This window comes from Oncorhynchus masou, unplaced genomic scaffold (genome assembly GCF_036934945.1).
Source record: "Oncorhynchus masou masou isolate Uvic2021 unplaced genomic scaffold, UVic_Omas_1.1 unplaced_scaffold_5155, whole genome shotgun sequence".
NCBI lineage: Eukaryota > Metazoa > Chordata > Actinopteri > Salmoniformes > Salmonidae > Oncorhynchus > Oncorhynchus masou.
Genome location: NW_027011559.1, coordinates 2738 through 23444, shown reverse-complemented (window position 1 = coordinate 23444; position 20707 = coordinate 2738). Strand labels below are relative to the sequence as shown.

General features: G+C 48.3%; 1 protein-coding gene across 1 annotated transcript; it reads left to right on the top strand.

Moving 5' to 3' along the window:
• Positions 1-5067: 5067 nt before the first annotated feature.
• Positions 5068-19771, top strand: LOC135535784 (bifunctional apoptosis regulator-like; the record flags this gene model as incomplete). The annotated part of the gene is made up of 6 exons (XM_064962214.1): positions 5068-5167; positions 6926-7095; positions 7565-7709; positions 11609-11791; positions 15811-16007; positions 19188-19771. Coding segments are annotated over 6 exons (988 nt in total), but the record flags the coding sequence as incomplete, so codon positions are not given.
• Between the last annotated feature and the right edge of the window lie 936 nt (positions 19772-20707).

Sequence of the window (20707 nt, the reverse complement as noted above, 5' to 3'; positions counted from 1 at the left end):
GTAGAGTAGGTGAATGGATGATCTCCGCATGTATGTTTCCCACTGTGAAGCATGGAGGAGGAGGTGTGGTGGTACTTTGCTGGTGACACTGTCAGTGATTTATTTAGAATTCAAGACACACTTAACGAGCATGGCTTCTACAGCATTCTGCAGTGATACACCATCCCATCTAGTTTGCACTTAGTGGGACTATCACTTGCTTTTCAACAGGACAGTGACCCAACACACCTCCAGGCTGTGTAAGGGCTATTTGACCAAGGAGAGTGATGGAGTGCTGCATCAGATGACCTGGCCTCCATAATCACCCGACCTCAACCCAACTGAGATGGTTTGTCTGTATAACCTACTTTGTCACAACACAACTGATTGGCTCAAAATGCATCAAGAAGGAAAGAAATTCCACAAATTAACTTTTAACAAGGCACACCTGTTAATTGAAATGCATTCCAGGTGGCCTACCTCACGAGGCTGGTTGAGAGAATGCCAAGAGTGTTCAAAGCTGTCATCAAGGCAAAGGGTGGCTACTCTGAAGAATCTCAAATATAAAATATATTTGGATTTAACTTTTTTTTGGTTACTACATGATTCCATATGTGTTATTTCATAGTTTTGATTTTTTCACTGTTATTCTACAATGTAGAAAATAGTAAAAAATAAAGAAAACCCCTTGAATGATTAGGTGTGTCCAAACTGTTGACCGGTACTGTACATATAAATGTATGGTACATATACATACAGTGCCTTCGGAAAGTATTCAGACCCCTTGACTTTTTCCACATTTTGTTATGTTACAGCCTTATTCTAAAATTGATTAAATTGTTTATTTTCCCTTGTTAATTTATTATTAAAAAACTATCACATTTACATTAGTTTTCAGACCCTTTACTCAGTACTTTGTTGAAGCACCTTTGGTAGCGATTACAGCATCGAGTCTTCATGTGAATGATGGCACACCTGTATTTGGGGAGTTTCTCCCATTCTTCTCTGCAGATCCTCTCAAGCTCTGTCAGGTTGGATGGGGAGCGTCGCTGCTCCAGAGATGTTCGATCAGGTTCAAGTCCGGTCTCTGGCAGGGCCACTCAAGGACATTGAGTCTTGTCCAAAGACACTCCTGCGTTGTCTTGGCTGTGTGCTTTAAGTCGTTGTCCTGTTGGAAAGGTGAACCTTTGCCCCAGTCTGACGACCTGCTCCAGAGCGCTCAGGATTCCGTCAAGGATCTCTCTGTACTTTGCTCCGTTCATCTTTGCCTTGATCCTGACTAGTCTCTTTGCCGCTGAAAAGCAGTATAATGCTGCCACCACCATGCTTCACCATAGGGATGGTGCCAGGTTTCCTCCAGACATGATGCTTGGCATTTAGGCCAGAGGTTGGTTTCATCAGACCAAAGAATCATGTTTCATCAGGTCTGAGAGTCTTTAGTGCCTTTTGGTAAAACGTCAAGCGATCTATCATGTGCCTTTACGGAAGAGGGGCTTCCGTCAGGCCTCTACCAAAAAGGCCTGATTGGTAGAGTGCTGCAGAGATGGTTGTCCTTCTGGAAGGTTCTCCATCGCCACAGAGGAACTCTGGAGCTCTGTCAGAGTGACCATCGGGTTCTTGGTTACCTCCCTGACCAAGGCCCTTCTCCCGTGCTCAGTTTGACCTGGCCGGCCAGCGCTAGGAAGACTCTTGGTGGTTCCCGTCCTTCATTTAGGGTGATGGGACCACTGTGTTCTTAGGGACCGTCAATGCTTCAGAAATGTTTTTGTTCCCTTCCCGAAATCTGGCCTCGATGCAATCCTGTCTCTGAGCTCTGGACAGTTCCGCCGACCTCATGACTTGGTTTTTTGCTCTGACATGCACTGTCAACTGTGGGACCTTACAGAGACTGGTGTGTGCCTTTCCAAGTCATGTCCAATCAGTGAATTTACCACAGGTGGACTCCTCAAGTTGTAGAAACCTGTCAAGGATGATCAATGGAAACAGGATGCACCAGTGCTCAATTTTGAGTCTCATAGCAAAGGTTCTGAATATTATTATTATTATTTATTTATTTTTAAATTTGCAAACATTTCTAAACCTATTTTAGCTTTGTCATTATGGGGTGTAGATTGATGAGGAAAATATTTTATTGAATCCTTTTTAGAATAAGGCTGTAACATAACAATGTGGGAAGGGTCTGAATAGTTTCTGAATGGCCTGTAGCTACAGAAGCATGTAGACACCCCTTCAAATGAGGGATTCGGCCTGCTGCTGACAGGTGGATATCCTAGATCAGCTCCTCTGCTTGGTAGCATGGACACCCCGGCTGTATAAACATGTTGCTCAGGGCCCCCTCTGTAACGGTCTGTAGCATGGACACCCCGGCTGTATAAACATGTTGCTCAGGGCCCCCTCTGTTACGGTCTGCTACCGGTCTGCCAAAGCTGTCTGTTACGGTCTGTAGCATGTCTGTTGCGGTCTGCTGCAGTCTGTAGCTTGTCTGCTACGGTCTGTAGCTTGTCTGTTACCGGTCTGTAGCATGTCTGTTACCGGTCTGTAGCTTGTCTGCTACCCGGTCTGTAGCTTGTCTGTTACCGGTCTGTAGCATGTCTGTTACCGGTCTGTAGCATGTCTGCTACCGGTCTGTAGCTTGTCTGTTACGGTCTGCTAGCCCGGTCTGTTACCGGTCTGTAGCTTGTCTGTTACCGGTCTGTAGCTTGTCTGTACCCGGTCTGTAGCTCCTGTCTGTTACCGGTCTGTAGCTTGTCTGTTGCCGGTCTGTAGCTTGTCTGTTACCGGTCTGTAGCTTGTCTGTACCGGTCTGTAGCTTGTCTGTTACCGGTCTGTAGCTTGTCTGTTACGGTCTGTAGCTTGTCTGTTACCGGTCTGTAGCTTGTCTGTTACGGTCTGTAGCTTGTCTGTAACCGGTCTGTAGCTTGTCTGTTACGGTCTAGCATGTCTGTTACCGGTCTGTAGCTTGTCTGTTACCGGTCTGCTACCCGGTCTGTAGCTTGTCTGTTACGGTCTGTAGCTTGTCTGTTACGGTCTGTAGCTTGTCTGTTACGGTCTGTAGCATGTCTGTTACCCGGTCTGTAGCTTGGGTCTGTTACCCGGTCTGTAGCTTGTCTGCTACCGGTCTGTAGCTTGTCTGCTACCCGGTCTGTAGCTTGTCTGCTACCCGGTCTGTAGCTTGTCTGTTACCGGTCTGTAGCTTGTCTGTTACCGGTCTGCTACCCGGTCTGTTACCCGGTCTGTTACCGGTCTGGAGCTTGTCTGTTGCGGTCTGGAGCTTGTCTGTTACCGGTCTGGAGCTTGTCTGTTACGGTCTGTAGCTTGTCTGTTACCGGTCTGTAGCTTGTCTGTTACGGTCTGTAGCATGTCTGTTACCGGTCTGTAGCATGTCTGTTACCGGTCTAGCTTGTCTGTTACCGGTCTGTAGCTTGTCTGTTACTGGTCTGTAGCTTGTCTGTTACCGGTCTGTAGCTTGTCTGTTACTGGTCTGTAGCTTGTCTGTTACCGGTCTGTAGCTTGTCTGTTACGGTCTGTAGCTTGTCTGTTACCGGTCTGTAGCTTGTCTGTTGCGGTCTGTAGCTTGTCTGTTACGGTCTGTAGCGGTCTGTTGCGGTCTGTAGCTTGTCTGTTACCGGTCTGTTACGGTCTGTAGCTTGTCTGCTACGGTCTGCTAGCCGGTCTGTTGCGGTCTGCTACCCGGTCTGTTACGGGTCTGTAGCGGTCTGTTACCAGTCTGTAGCTTGTCTGCTACCGGTCTGTAGCTTGTCTGTTACCGGTCTGTAGCTTGTCTGCTACGGTCTGTAGCTTGTCTGTTACCGGTCTGTAGCATGTCTGTTACGGTCTGTAGCATGTCTGTTACGGTCTGTAGCTTGTCTGTTACCGGTCTGTTACGGTCTGTAGCTTGTCTGTTAGCGGTCTGTTACCGGTCTGTAGCTTGTCTGTTACCGGTCTGTAGCTTGTCTGTTACCGGTCTGTAGCTTGTCTGTTAGCATGTCTGTCTGTTACCGGTCTGTAGCTTGTCTGTTACCGGTCTGTAGCTTGTCTGTTACCGGTCTGTAGCTTGTCTGTTACCGGTCTGTAGCATGTCTGTTACCGGTCTGTAGCTTGTCTGTTACCGGTCTGTAGCTTGTCTGTTACCGGTCTGTAGCTTGTCTGCTACCGGTCTGTAGCTTGTCTGTTACCGGTCTGTAGCATGTCTGTTACCGGTCTGTAGCTTGTCTGTTACCGGTCTGTAGCTTGTCTGTTACCGGTCTGTAGCTTGTCTGTTACCGGTCTGTAGCTTGTCTGTTACCGGTCTGTAGCTTGTCTGTTACTGGTCTGTAGCTTGTCTGTTACCGGTCTGTAGCTTGTCTGTTACCGGTCTGTAGCTTGTCTGTTACCGGTCTGTAGCTTGTCTGTTACCGGTCTGTAGCTTGTCTGTTACCGGTCTGTAGCTTGTCTGTTACCGGTCTGTAGCTTGTCTGTTACCGGTCTGTTGCTTGTCTGTTACCGGTCTGTTGCTTGTCTGTTACCGGTCTGTAGCTTGTCTGTTACCGGTCTGTAGCTTGTCTGTTACCGGTCTGCTACCGATCTGTAGCTTGTCTGTTACCGGTCTGTAGCATGTCTGTTACCGGTCTGTAGCTTGTCTGTTACCGGTCTGTAGCTTGTCTGTTACCGGTCTGTAGCTTGTCTGTAACCTGCCTAACCTGTCTGTCTGTGTCTCCTGTCTGTCTGTGTCTCCTGTCTGTCTGTGTGTCTCCTGTCTGTCTGTGTGTCTCCTGTCTGTCTGTGTCTCCTGTCTGTCTGTGTGTCTCCTGTCTGTCTGTGTGTCGCCTGTCTGTCTGTGTGTCGCCTGTCTGTCTGTGTGTCTCCTGTCTGTCTGTGTGTCGTCTGTCTGTCTGTGTCGTCTGTGTGTCTCCTGTCTGTCTGTCTGTGTGTCTCCTGTCTGTCTGTCTGTGTGTCTCCTGTCTGTCTGTGTGTCTCCTGTGTGTCTGTGTGTCTCCTGTCTGTCTGTGTGTCTCCTGTCTGTCTGTCTGTGTGTCTCCTGTCTGTCTGTGTGTCTCCTGTGTGTCTGTCTGTGTGTCTCCTGTCTGTCTGTGTGTCTCCTGTCTGTAGGTATGGTGATCAGGCAGCCAGAGGAATCCCCAAGACCAGTCCTGGTAGAGGAGCAGGAGGGTTCTTCTCTGGAGTTCTCACTGCACTCACCTGTGTCGCGGTAAGAGACAGGGAGGGGCTTTGATGGGGAGAGGTCAACGGGAAGGAGTCAGCGAGGGGGCCTGGGGAGAGGTCAGCGGGGGAAGGAGTCAGCGAGGGGGACCTGGGGTGAGGTCACGGGAAGGAGTCAGCGAGGGGGACCTGGGGAGAGGTCACGGGAAGGAGTCAGCGAGGGGGCCTGGGGAGAGGTCAACGGGAAGGAGTCAGAGAGGGGGGCCTGGGGAGAGGTCAACGGGAAGGAGTCAGCGAGGGGGCCTGGGGGAGAGGTCAACGGGAAGGAGTCAGAGAGGGGGGCCTGGGGAGAGGTCAACGGGAAGGAGTCAGCGAGGGGGACCTGGGGAGAGGTCAACGGGAAGGAGTCAGCGGGGGACCTGGGGAGAGGTCAGCGGGAAGGAGTCAGCCAGGAATGATTATAGTGTGTGTGGGGGACAGGAATGATTGTAGAGTGTGTGTGGGGGACAGGAATGATTGTAGTGTGTGTGGGGGACAGGAATGATTGTAGTGTGTGTGTGGGGGGGGGGACAGGAATGATTGTAGTGTGTGTGTGGGGGGACAGGCATGATTGTAGTGTGTGGGGGGACAGGAATGATTGTAGTGTGTGTGGGGGACAGGAATGATTGTAGTGTGTGTGTGGGGGACAGGAATGATTGTAGTGTGTGTGTGGGGGGGACAGGAATGATTGTAGTGTGTGTGTGTGTGGGGACAGGAATGATTGTAGTGTGTGTGTGGGGGGGACAGGAAATATTGTAGTGTGTGGGGGGGGACAGGAAATATTGTAGTGTGTGGGGGGGACAGGAATGATTGTAGTGTGTGGGGGGACAGGAATGATTGTAGTGTGTGTGTGGGGGACAGGAATGATTGTAGTGTGTGTGTGGGGGGGACAGGAATGATTGTAGTGTGTGTGTGTGTGGGGGACAGGAATGATTGTAGTGTGTGTGTGGGGGACAGGAATGATTGTAGTGTGTGTGTCAGCTTACTTTTCTGTATGTGTTGCAGAAAGGGTCACAGTGTGTCGTGGTGGGTTTGGGGGGTGTGTTGAAGGGTCACAGTGTGTGTGGTTTTGTCTATTTGTTTTGTCCATGTGGCAGTAAGAGAGCAACGTCTGTGTATATCTTTCCGCGTGGCAGTCCTGTCTGTCTGTCTGTCTGTCTCGTCTGTCTGTCTCGTCTGTCTGTCTGTCTCATCTGTCTGTCTCACCTCTATGCCCCTCTCAATTCTCTCCTATCTGTGTGTCTTTCCTACCCGTCTCACTTCTCTCCTATCTGTGTGTCTCTCCTACCCGTCTCACTTCTCTCCTACCTGTGTTTCTCTCCTACCTGTCTCACTTCTCTCCTACCTGTCTCACTTCTCTCCTACCTGTGTTTCTCTCCTACCTGTCTCACTTCTCTCCTACCTGTGTTTCTCTCCTACCTGTCTCACTTCGCTCCTACCTGTGTCTCTCCTACCTGTCTCACTTCTCTCCTACCTGTGTGTCTCTCCTACCTGTCTCACTTCTCTCCTATCTGTGTGTCTCTCCTACCTGTCTCACTTCTCTCCTACCCGTCTCACTTCTCTCCTATCTGTGTGTCTCTCCAACCTGTCTCACTTCTCTCCTATCTGTGTGTCTCTCCTACCTGTCTCACTTCTCACCTATCTGTGTGTCTCTCCGACCTGTCTCACTTCTCTCGTATCTGTGTCTCTCGTATCTGTGTGTCTCTCGTATCTGTGTGTCTCTCCTACCTGTCTCACTTCTCTCCTATCTGTGTGTCTCTCCTACCAGGTGATGCTTCTGGTGTACCACTGGTCCAGTGGAGATGGGGTTCATGACCTCTTGGTCAGTAAGCCTGTGTCAAAATGGACGCCGGAGGAGGTTCTGTTCTGGTTGGAACACCTTGGGGCTTGGACCTCTGTCTATAAAGAACCCTTCCTGCAGGAGAACGTTAACGGACGGTGAGGAATGTCTGCCTCTCTATGTCTGCCTCTCTCTCTGTCTGCCTCTCTCTCTCTCTGTCTGCCTCTCTCTCTCTCTCTGTCTGCCTCTCTCTCTCTCTCTGTCTGCCTCTCTCTCTCTCTCTGTCTGCCTCTCTCTCTCTCTCTGTCTGCCTCTCTCTCTCTCTGTCTGCCTCTCTCTCTCTCTCTGTCTGCCTCTCTCTCTCTCTCTGTCTGCCTCTCTCTCTCTCTCTGTCTGCCTCTCTCTCTCTCTCTGTCTGCCTCTCTCTCTCTCTCTGTCTGCCTCTCTCTCTCTCTCTCTGTCTGCCTCTCTCTCTCTCTGTCTGTCTGTCTGCCTCTCTCTCTCTCTGTCTGTCTGTCTGTCTGTCTTTCATGGTCAGGTTATTGTTGATGTTAGGTAGTGATGAGTTACCATGTAGAACTACAGTTATGTCCTGGTTCTTTAATGGTTTTACGATATATCTCTCAGGTTATTGTTGATGCTCGGTGATGAGGAGCTGACCAGAGCTCCCTATAACATAGACAACCAGGCCCATAGGAGAGCGATGATGGCTGAACTGAAGAGGATCAAGAAGCTGGGGGTCGAGCCACCTCAGAACCTCTGGGAGTACAAGGTGACAGAACCCAGAAATACCACTTATTATATATCAACTTAGAAACTGCCTGGGTCGAGCCACCTCAGAACCTCTGGGAGTACAAGGTGACAGAACCCAGAAATACCACTTATTATATATCAACTTAGAAACTGCCTGGGTCGAGCCACCTCAGAACCTCTGGGAGTACAAGGTGACAGAACCCAGAAATACCACTTATTATATATCAACTTAGAAACTGTCTGGGTCGAGCCACCTCAGAACCTCTGGGAGTACAAGGTGACAGAACCCAGAAATACCACTTATTATATATCAACTTAGAAACTGCCTGGGTCGAGCCACCTCAGAACCTCTGGGAGTACAAGGTGACAGAACCCAGAAATACCACTTATTATATATCAACTTAGAAACTGCCTGGGTCGAGCCACCTCAGAACCTCTGGGAGTACAAGGTGACAGAACCCAGAAATACCACTTATTATATATCAACTTAGAAACTGCCTGGGTCGAGCCACCTCAGAACCTCTGGGAGTACAAGGTGACAGAACCCAGAAATACCACTTATTATATATCAACTTAGAAACTGTCTGGGTCGAACCACCTCAGAACCTCTGGGAGTTGAGGGGCAAAACGACAGATTTTCACCTTGTCAGCTCGGGGGATCCAATCTTGCAACCTTACAGTTAACTAGTCCAACGCAATAACGGCCTGCCTGTTACGCGAATGCAGTAAGCCAAGGTAAGTTGCTAGCTAGCATTAAACTTATCTTATATAGAATCAGTCATAATCACTAGTTAACTACACATGGTTGATGATATTACTAGATATTATCTAGCGTGTCCTGCGTTGCATATAATCTGACTGAGCATACAAGTATCTCACTAGGCATACAAGTATCTGACTAGCCATACAAGTATCTAAGTATCTGACTAGCCATACAAGTATCTGACTGAGCATACAAGTATCTGACTAGGCATACAAGTATCTGACTAGGCATACAAGTATCTAAGTATCTGACTAGGCATACAAGTATCTAAGTATCTGACTGAGCATACAAGTATCTAAGTATCTGACTGAGCATACAAGTATCTAAGTATCTGACTGAGCATACAAGTATCTAAGTATCTGACTGAGCATACAAGTATCTAAGTATCTGACTGGGCATACAAGTATCTGACTAGGCATACAAGTATCTAAGTATCTGACTAGCCATACAAGTATCTAAGTATCTGACTAGCCATACAAGTATCTAAGTATCTGACTGAGCATACAAGTATCTAAGTATCTGACTGAGCATACAAGTATCTAAGTATCTGACTAGGCATACAAGTATCTAAGTATCTGACTGAGCATACAAGTATCTAAGTATCTGACTAGGCATACAAGTATCTAAGTATCTGACTAGGCATACAAGTATCTAAGTATCTGACTAGGCATACAAGTATCTAAGTATCTGACTGAGCATACAAGTATCTGACTGAGCATACAAGTATCTAAGTATCTGACTAGGCATACAAGTATCTAAGTATCTGACTAGGCATACAAGTATCTAAGTATCTGACTAGGCATACAAGTATCTAAGTATCTGACTGAGCATACAAGTATCTAAGTATCTGACTGAGCATACAAGTATCTAAGTATCTGACTAGGCATACAAGTATCTAAGTATCTGACTGAGCATACAAGTATCTAAGTATCTGACTAGGCATACAAGTATCTAAGTATCTGACTGAGCATACAAGTATCTAAGTATCTGACTGAGCATACAAGTATCTAAGTATCTGACTGAGCATACAAGTATCTAAGTATCTGACTGAGCATACAAGTATCTAAGTATCTGACTAGGCATACAAGTATCTGACTGAGCATACAAGTATCTAAGTATCTGACTGAGCATACAAGTATCTGAGTATCTGACTGAGCATACAAGTATCTGACTAGGCATACAAGTATCTAAGTATCTGACTGAGCATACAAGTATCTAAGTATCTGACTGAGCATACAAGTATCTGAGTATCTGACTGAGCATACAAGTATCTGACTAGGCATACAAGTATCTAAGTATCTGACTGAGCATACAAGTATCTAAGTATCTGACTGAGCATACAAGTATCTAAGTATCTGACTGAGCATACAAGTATCTAAGTATCTGACTGAGCATACAAGTATCTAAGTATCTGACTGAGCATACAAGTATCTGACTGAGCATACAAGTATCTAAGTATCTGACTGGGCATACAAGTATCTAAGTATCTGACTGAGCATACAAGTATCTAAGTATCTGACTGAGCATACAAGTATCTGACTAGGCATACAAGTATCTAAGTATCTGACTAGGCATACAAGTATCTAAGTATCTGACTAGGCATACAAGTATCTAAGTATCTGACTGAGCATACAAGTATCTAAGTATCTGACTGGGCATACAAGTATCTAAGTATCTGACTGAGCATACAAGTATCTAAGTATCTGACTGAGCATACAAGTATCTAAGTATCTGACTAGGCATACAAGTATCTAAGTATCTGACTGAGCATACAAGTATCTAAGTAGCTGACTGAGCATACAAGTATCTAAGTATCTGACTAGGCATACAAGTATCTAAGTATCTGACTGAGCATACAAGTATCTAAGTATCTGACTGAGCATACAAGTATCTAAGTATCTGACTGAGCATACAAGTATCTAAGTATCTGACTAGGCATACAAGTATCTAAGTATCTGACTGAGCATACAAGTATCTAAGTATCTGACTGGGCATACAAGTATCTAAGTATCTGACTGAGCGGTGGTAGGCAGAAGCAGGCGCGTAAACATTCATTCAAACAGCACGTTCTTGCGTTTTGCCAGCAGCTCTTCGTTGTGTGTCAAGCATTGCGCTGTTTATGACTTCAAGCCTATCAACTCCTGAGATGAGGCTCGTGTAACTGAAGTGAAATGGCTAGCTAGTTAGCGCGCGCTAATTGTCGTTGTGTTGCTAGTTCGAGCCCAGGGAGGAGCGAGGAGAGGGACGGAAGCTATGCTGTTACACTGGCAATACTAAAGTACCTATAAGAACATCCAATAGTCAAAGGTTAATGAAATACAAATGGTATAGAGAGAAATAGTCCTATAATAACTACAACCTAAAACTTCTTACCTGGGAATATTGAAGACTCATGTTAAAAGAACCACCAGCTTTCATATGTTCTCATGTTCTGAGCAAGGAACTTAAACGTTAGCTTTCTTAAGTAATAAATACTTTACTCTGGTTGAAGTAAGCCCGTTAAGATATGCTGTGTGCATCATTTGATAAGTCATTTAGGGTTTAATGATGGTTTGAACTGTCTCTCTCCCTCTGTCTACCCCTCTCCTCTCTCCCTCTGTCTACCCCTCTCCTCTCTCCCTCTGTCTACCCCTCTCCTCTCTCCCTCTGTCTACCCCCTCTCCCCTCTCCCTCTGTCTACCTCTTTCCTCTCTCCCTCTGTCTACCTCTTTCCTCTCTCCCTCTGTCTACCTCTCTCCCTCTGTCTACCTCTCTCCCTCTGTCTACCTCTCTCCCTCTGTCTACCTCTCTCCCTCTGTCTACCTCTCTCCCTCTGTCTACCTCTCTACCTCTCTCCTCTCTCCCTCTGTCTACCTCTCTCCCTCTGTCTACCTCTCTCCTCTCTCCCTCTGTCTACCGCTCTCCCTCTCTCCTCTCTCCTCTCTCCCTCTGTCTACCGCTCTCCTCTCTCCCTCTGTCTACCTCTCTCCCTCTGTCTACCTCTCTCCCTCTGTCTACCTCTCTCCCTCTGTCTACCTCTCTCCCTCTGTCTACCGCTCTCCTCTCTCCCTCTGTCTCCCTCTCTCCTCTCTCCCTCTGTCTACCTCTCTCCCTCTCTCTTCTCTCCCTCTGTCTACCCCTCTCCTCTCTCCCACCGTCTCTCAACCCCCCACCAGGCTGTGAATGCAGGTAAATCTCTGTTCCTGCTCTACGCTTTGAAGAGTTCTCCTCGCCTCACCATCCTCTACCTCTACCTCTTCGACTACTCCGAAACTTTCCTCCCCTTCCTGCACACCTGCTGTCCCGCCCTCTCACGCACCAGCGAGCCAATGGAGGACAGCCTCCCCCTCAACCACCAGGTACCATTGGACGGCTCAACTGTCATGTAGGATTGTATTTATTTGATAAATAAAGGTAGGCGTGTCGGTACGACTCCAGACATAGACGACAACTAGACGTAGACTACTGTAGATGTAGTCTGGTCATAGACAACTAGATGTAGACTACTGTAGATGTAGTCTGGTCATAGACAACTAGACGTAGACTACTGTAGATGTAGTCTGGTCATAGACAACTAGACGTAGACTACTGTAGATGTAGTCAGTATGGCTGGTCATAGACAACTAGATGTAGACTACTGTAGATGTAGTCAGTATGGCTGGTCATAGACAACTAGACGTAGACTACTGTAGATGTAGTCTGGTCATAGACAACTAGATGTAGACTACTGTAGATGTAGTCTGGTCATAGACAACTAGATGTAGACTACTGTAGATGTAGTCTGGTCATAGACAACTAGACGTAGACTACTGTAGATGTAGTCTGGTCATAGACAACTAGACGTAGACTACTGTAGATGTAGTCTGGTCATAGACAACTAGACGTAGACTACTGTAGATGTAGTCTGGTCATAGACAACTAGACGTAGACTACTGTAGATGTAGTCTGGTCATAGACAACTAGATGTAGACTACTGTAGATGTAGTCTGGTCATAGACAACTAGACGTAGACTACTGTAGATGTAGTCAGTATGTCTGGTCATAGACAACTAGACGTAGACTACTGTAGATGTAGTCTGGTCATAGACAACTAGACGTAGACTACTGTAGATGTAGTCTGGTCATAGACAACTAGACGTAGACTACTGTAGATGTAGTCTGGTCATAGACAACTAGACGTAGACTACTGTAGATGTAGTCTGGTCATAGACAACTAGACGTAGACTACTGTAGATGTAGTCTGGTCATAGACAACTAGACGTAGACTACTGTAGATGTAGTCAGTATGGCTGGTCATAGACAACTAGATGTAGACTACTGTAGATGTAGTCTGGTCATAGACAACTAGATGTAGACTACTGTAGATGTAGTCTGGTCATAGACAACTAGATGTAGACTACTGTAGATGTAGTCTGGTCATAGACAACTAGATGTAGACTACTGTAGATGTAGTCTGGTCATAGACAACTAGACGTAGACTACTGTAGATGTAGTCAGTATGGCTGGTCATAGACAACTAGATGTAGACTACTGTAGATGTAGTCTGGTCATAGACAACTAGATGTAGACTACTGTAGATGTAGTCTGGTCATAGACAACTAGACGTAGACTACTGTAGATGTAGTCAGTATGGCTGGTCATAGACAACTAGACGTAGACTACTGTAGATGTAGTCTGGTCATAGACAACTAGACGTAGACTACTGTAGATGTAGTCTGGTCATAGACAACTAGACGTAGACTACTGTAGATGTAGTCTGGTCATAGACAACTAGACGTAGACTACTGTAGATGTAGTCTGGTCATAGACAACTAGATGTAGACTACTGTAGATGTAGTCTGGTCATAGACAACTAGACGTAGACTACTGTAGATGTAGTCAGTATGGCTGGTCATAGACAACTAGATGTAGACTACTGTAGATGTAGTCTGGTCATAGACAACTAGATGTAGACTACTGTAGATGTAGTCTGGTCATAGGCAACTAGACGTAGACTACTGTAGATGTAGTCTGGTCATAGACAACTAGATGTAGACTACTGTAGATGTAGTCTGGTCATAGACAACTAGACGTAGACTACTGTAGATGTAGTCTGGTCATAGACAACTAGACGTAGACTACTGTAGATGTAGTCAGTATGGCTGGTCATAGACAACTAGACGTAGACTACTGTAGATGTAGTCTGGTCATAGACAACTAGATGTAGACTACTGTAGATGTAGTCTGGTCATAGACAACTAGACGTAGACTACTGTAGATGTAGTCTGGTCATAGACAACTAGATGTAGACTACTGTAGATGTAGTCTGGTCATAGACAACTAGATGTAGACTACTGTAGATGTAGTCTGGTCATAGACAACTAGACGTAGACTACTGTAGATGTAGTCTGGTCATAGACAACTAGATGTAGACTACTGTAGATGTAGTCTGGTCATAGACAACTAGACGTAGACTACTGTAGATGTAGTCTGGTCATAGACAACTAGACGTAGACTACTGTAGATGTAGTCAGTATGGCTGGTCATAGACAACTAGACGTAGACTACTGTAGATGTAGTCTGGTCATAGACAACTAGATGTAGACTACTGTAGATGTAGTCTGGTCATAGACAACTAGACGTAGACTACTGTAGATGTAGTCTGGTCATAGACAACTAGATGTAGACTACTGTAGATGTAGTCTGGTCATAGACAACTAGACGTAGACTACTGTAGATGTAGTCTGGTCATAGACAACTAGACGTAGACTACTGTAGATGTAGTCTGGTCATAGACAACTAGATATAGACTACTGTAGATGTAGTCTGGTCATAGACAACTAGACGTAGACTACTGTAGATGTAGTCTGGTCATAGACAACTAGACGTAGACTACTGTAGATGTAGTCTGGTCATAGACAACTAGACGTAGACTACTGTAGATGTAGTCTGGTCATAGACAACTAGATGTAGACTACTGTAGATGTAGTCTGGTCATAGACAACTAGACGTAGACTACTGTAGATGTAGTCTGGTCATAGACAACTAGATGTAGACTACTGTAGATGTAGTCTGGTCATAGACAACTAGACGTAGACTACTGTAGATGTAGTCTGGTCATAGACAACTAGACGTAGACTACTGTAGATGTAGTCTGGTCATAGACAACTAGACGTAGACTACTGTAGATGTAGTCTGGTCATAGACAACTAGACGTAGACTACTGTAGATGTAGTCAGTATGGCTGGTCATAGACAACTAGACGTAGACTACTGTAGATGTAGTCAGTATGGCTGGTCATAGACAACTAGATGTAGACTACTGTAGATGTAGTCTGGTCATAGACAACTAGACGTAGACTACTGTAGATGTAGTCTGGTCATAGACAACTAGACGTAGACTACTGTAGATGTAGTCTGGTCATAGACAACTAGATGTAGACTACTGTAGATGTAGTCTGGTCATAGACAACTAGACGTAGACTACTGTAGATGTAGTCAGTATGGCTGGTCATAGACAACTAGACGTAGACTACTGTAGATGTAGTCAGGTCATAGACAACTAGACGTAGACTACTGTAGATGTAGTCTGGTCATAGACAACTAGACGTAGACTACTGTAGATGTAGTCTGGTCATAGACAACTAGATGTAGACTACTGTAGATGTAGTCTGGTCATAGACAACTAGACGTAGACTACTGTAGATGTAGTCAGTATGGCTGGTCATAGACAACTAGACGTAGACTACTGTAGATGTAGTCTGGTCATAGACAACTAGACGTAGACTACTGTAGATGTAGTCTGGTCATAGACAACTAGACGTAGACTACTGTAGATGTAGTCTGGTCATAGACAACTAGACGTAGACTACTGTAGATGTAGTCTGGTCATAGACAACTAGATGTAGACTACTGTAGATGTAGTCTGGTCATAGACAACTAGATGTAGACTACTGTAGATGTAGTCAGGTCATACTGACGATATTGTTATATCTCCCCCCCAACCCCCCTGCTCTCCCCCCCCCTCCGCCCCCCCTCTCTCTCTCTGCCCACCCCTCTCTCTCTCTCCGCCCACCCCCCTCTCTCTCTCCGCCCCCCTCTCTCTCTCCGCCCCTCTCTCTCTCTCCACCCCCCTCTCTCTCTCTCCGCCCCCCTCTCTCTCTCCGCCCCCCCCCTCTCTCTGCCCCCCCCCCTCTCTCTCTGCCCCCCCTCTCACTCCCTCCGCCCCCCTCTCTCCCCCCGCCCCCTCTCTCTCTCCCCCCACTCCCCTCTCTCCCTCCCCCCACCCCCTCTCTCTCTCTCCCCCCCACCCCCTCTCTCTCTCTCCCCCCACCCCCTCTCTCTCTCTCCCCCCCCCCCTCTCTCTCTCTCCCCCCACCCCTCTCTCTCTCTCCCTCCAGGGGCACCCCAGCTGGCGCCAGTGGGCGGAGTTCCTAGTTAAGTACCTCCTCCTTCCGTACCAGCTGATCGCTGAGTTTGCCTGGGATTGGCTGTCGGTTCACTACTGGACGTCACGGTTCATCATCGTCAACGCCATGCTGCTGTCTGTGCTGGAGGGCTGTGTCCTGTGGAGGCTCTATAACCGAGCTGAGATCAGGTACCGCGTTTCTCTCTGTCCGTCTCACTGTCTCCGACGAGCCCCTTTCTTTCGTTCTCTCTAATCCTCTCGCATACTTTACCCTGAATTATCCACCCCTCTTTCTGTCCCTCTCTCACACTCATCCCTTCCTCTCTACTTATCTCATCCCTCACTGCCTCTCTCCTCATCCCTTCCTCTCTACTTAGCTCATCCCTCACTACCCCTCTCTCCCCTCATCTCTTCCTCTCCCCTCATCTCTTCCTCTCCCCTCATCTCTTCCTCTCCCCTCATCTCTTCCTCTCCCCTCATCTCTTCCTCTCCTCTCTCTCCCCTCATCTCATCCCTCTCCCTCATCTCATCCCTCACAACCTCTCTCTCTCCCCTCATCTCATCCCTCACTACCTCTCTCTCTCTCCCCTCATCTCATCCCTCACTACCTCTCTCTCTCTCTCCTCATCTCATCCCTCACTACCTCTCTCTCTCTCTCCTCATCTCATCCCTCACTACCTCTCTCTCTCTCTCCTCATCTCATCCCTCACTACCTCTCTCTCTCTCCTCATCTCATCCCTCACTACCTCTCTCTCTCTCTCCTCATCTCATCCCTCACTACCTCTCTCTCTCTCTCCTCATCTCATCCCTCACTACCTCTCTCTCTCTCTCCTCATCTCATCCCTCACTACCTCTCTCTCTCTCTCCTCATCTCATCCCTCATCTCATCCCTCACTACCTCTCTCTCATCCCTCACTACCTCTCTCTCATCCCTCACTACCTCTCTCTCTCTCTCATCTCATCCCTCACTATCTCTCTCTCTCCCATCTCATCCCTCACTACCTCTCTCTCTCCCCTCATCTCATCCCTCACTACCTCTCTCTCTCCCCTCATCTCATCCCTCACTACCTCTCTCTCCCCTCATCTCATCCCTCACTACCTCTCTCTCTCCCCTCATCTCATCCCTCACTACCTCTCTCTCTCCCCTCATCTCATCCCTCACTTCCTCTCTCTCCCCTCATCTCATCCCTCACTACCTCTCTCTCCCCTCATCTCATCCCTCACTACCTCTCTCTCCCCTCATCTCATCCCTCACTACCCCTCTCTCTCCCCTCATCTCATCCCTCACTACCTCTCTCTCCCCTCATCTCATCCCACACTACCTCTCTCTCCCCTCATCTCATCCCACACTACCTCTCTCTCTCCCCTCATCTCATCCCTCACTACTCTCTCTCTCCCCTCATCTCATCCCTCACTACCTCTCTCTCTCCCCTCATCTCATCCCTCACTACCTCTCTCTCTCCCCTCATCTCATCCCTCACTTCCTCTCTCTCTCCCTCATCTCATCCCATCCCTCACTACCCCTCTCTCTCCCCTCATCTCATCCCTCACTACCCCTCTCTCTCCCCTCATCTCATCCCTCACTACCCCTCTCTCTCCCCTCATCTCATCCCTCACTACCTCTCTCTCTCCCCTCATCTCATCCCTCACTACCTCTCTCTCTCCCCTCATCTCATCCCTCACTACCTCTCTCTCTCCCCTCATCTCATCCCTCACTACCTCTCTCTCTCCCCTCATCTCATCCCTCACTACCTCTCTCTCTCCCCTCATCTCATCCCTCACTACCTCTCTCTCTCCCCTCATCTCATCCCTCACTACCTCTCTCTCCCCTCATCTCATCCCTCACTACCTCTCTCTCCCCTCATCTCATCCCTCACTACCTCTCTCTCTCCCCTCATCTCATCCCTCACTAACTCTCTCTCCCCTCATCTCATCCCTCACTAACTCTCTCTCCCCTCATCTCATCCCTCACTACCTCTCTCTCCCCTCATCTCATCCCTCACTACCTCTCTCTCCCCTCATCTCATCCCTCACTACTTCTCTCTCTCCCCTCATCTCATCCCTCACTACCTCTCTCTCTCCCCTCATCTCATCCCTCACTACCTCTCTCTCTCTCCCCTCATCTCATCCCTCACTACCTCTCTCTCTCTCCCCTCATCTCATCCCTCACTACCTCTCTCTCTCTCCCCTCATCTCATCCCTCACTACCTCTCTCTCTCTCCCCTCATCTCATCCCTCACTACCTCTCTCTCTCCCCTCATCTCATCCCTCACTACCTCTCTCTCTCTCCCCTCATCTCATCCCTCACTACCTCTCTCTCTCCCCTCATCTCATCCCTCACTACCTCTCTCTCTCTCCCCTCATCCCTCACTACCTCTCTCTCTCATCTCATCCCTCACTACCTCTCTCTCTCATCTCATCCCTCACTACCTCTCTCTCTCATCTCATCCCTCACTACCTCTCTCTCTCTCTCCTCATCTCATCCCTCACTACCTCTCTCTCCCCCCTCATCTCATCCCTCACTACCTCTCTCTCTCTCTCCTCATCTCATCCCTCACTACCTCTCTCTCCCCTCATCTCATCCCTCACTACCTCTCTCTCTCCCCTCATCTCATCCCTCACTACCTCTCTCTCTCCCCTCATCTCATCCCTCACTACCTCTCTCTCTCCCCTCATCTCATCCCTCACTACCTCTCTCCCCCCTCATCTCATCCCTCACTACCCCTCTCCCCCCTCATCTCATCCCTCACTACCTCTCTCCTCATCCCTTCCTCTCTCCTCATCTCATCCCTCACTACCTCTCTCTCCCCTCATCTCATCCCTCACTACCTCTCTCTCTCCTCATCCCTTCCTCTCTCCTCATCTCATCCCTCACTAGCTCTCTCTCTCCCCTCATCTCATCCCTCACTACCTCTCTCTCTCCCCTCATCTCATCCCTCACTACCTCTCTCTCTCCCCTCATCTCATCCCTCACTACCTCTCTCTCTCCCCTCATCTCATCCCTCACTACCTCTCTCTCCTCCCTCATCTCATCCCTCACTACCTCTCTCTCCTCCCTCATCTCATCCCTCACTACCTCTCTCTCCTCCCTCATCTCATCCCTCACTACCTCTCTCTCCTCCCTCACCACCCCCCTCTCTCTCTCCCTCACTACCTCTCCACCATCTCTGCATAGTTAGTTGCGTAATGTAGTGAAGTCTCCCTCTCTCTCCACCATCTCTGCATAGTTAGTTGTGTAATGTAGTGAAGTCTCCCTCTCTCCACCATCTCTGCATAGTTAGTTGTGTAATGTAGTGAAGTCTCCCTCTCTCCACCATCTCTGCATAGTTAGTTGTGTAATGTAGTGAAGTCTCCCTCTCTCTCCTCCAGGAGTCTCCCTCAGAAGATGTGGGGTCACCTGTGGAGGATGTCCTCCCAGGGTTTTGCCTTCGCCCTGTTCTGGCCGGTGATCCCTCAGTTTGTGTGTAACTGTCTGTTCTACTGGGCTCTGTATTTCAACCCCATCATCAACATAGACCTGGTGGTGCAGCAGCTGATGCACCCGGACACACAAGGGCCGTGAAGGACTGGCCGGCTCCCTACGTAGTGCACTACTTCTGACCAGAGTCCCTATGGGGGGTAGTGCACTACTTCAGAGTCCCTATGGGGGGTAGTGCACTACTTCAGAGTCCCTATGGGGGGTAGTGCACTACTTCAGAGTCCCTATGGGGGGTAGTGCACTACTTCAGAGTCCCTATGGGGGTGTAGTGCACTACTTCAGAGTCCCTATGGGGGTGTAGTGCACTACTTCAGAGTCCCTATGGGGGGTAGTGCACTACTTCAGAGTCCCTATGGGGGGTAGTGCACTACTTCAGAGTCCCTATGGGGGGTAGTGCACTACTTCAGAGTCCCTATGGGGGGTAGTGCACTACTTCAGAGTCCCTATGGGGGGTAGTGCACTACTTCAGAGTCCCTATGGGGGTAGTGCACTACTTCAGAGTCCCTATGGGGGTAGTGCACTACTTCAGAGTCCCTATGGGGGGTAGTGCACTACTTCAGAGTCCCTATGGGGGTAGTGCACTACTTCAGAGTCCCTATGGGGGGTAGTGCACTACTTCAGAGTCCCTATGGGGGGTAGTGCACTACTTCAGAGTCCCTATGGGGGTAGTGCACTACTTCAGAGTCCCTATGGGGGTAGTGCACTACTTCAGAGTCCCTATGGGGGTAGTGCACTACTTCAGAGTCCCTATGGGGGTAGTGCACTACTTCAGAGTCCCTATGGGGGGTAGTGCACTACTTCAGAGTCCCTATGGGGGGTAGTGCACTACTTCAGAGTCCCTATGGGGGTAGTGCACTACTTCAGAGTCCCTATGGGGGTAGTGCACTACTTCAGAGTCCCTATGGGGGTAGTGCACTACTTCAGAGTCCCTATGGGGGGTAGTGCACTACTTCAGAGTCCCTATGGGGGGTAGTGCACTACTTCAGAGTCCCTATGGGGGGTAGTGCACTACTTCAGAGTCCCTATGGGGGGTAGTGCACTACTTCAGAGTCCCTATGGGGGGTAGTGCACTACTTCTGACCAGAGTCCCTATGGGGTAGTGCACTACTTCAGAGTCCCTATGGGGGGTAGTGCACTACTTCTGACCAGAGTCCCTATGGGGTGTAGTGCACTACTTCAGAGTCCCTATGGGGGGTAGTGCACTACCTCAGAGTCCCTATGGGGTAGTGCACTACTTCTGACCAGAGTCCCTATGGGGTGTAGTGCACTACTTCAGAGTCCCTATGGGGTGTAGTGCACTACTTCAGAGTCCCTATGGGGGGTAGTGCACTACTTCAGAGTCCCTATGGGGTAGTGCACTACTTCTGACCAGAGTCCCTATGGGGTAGTGCACTACTTCTGACCAGAGTCC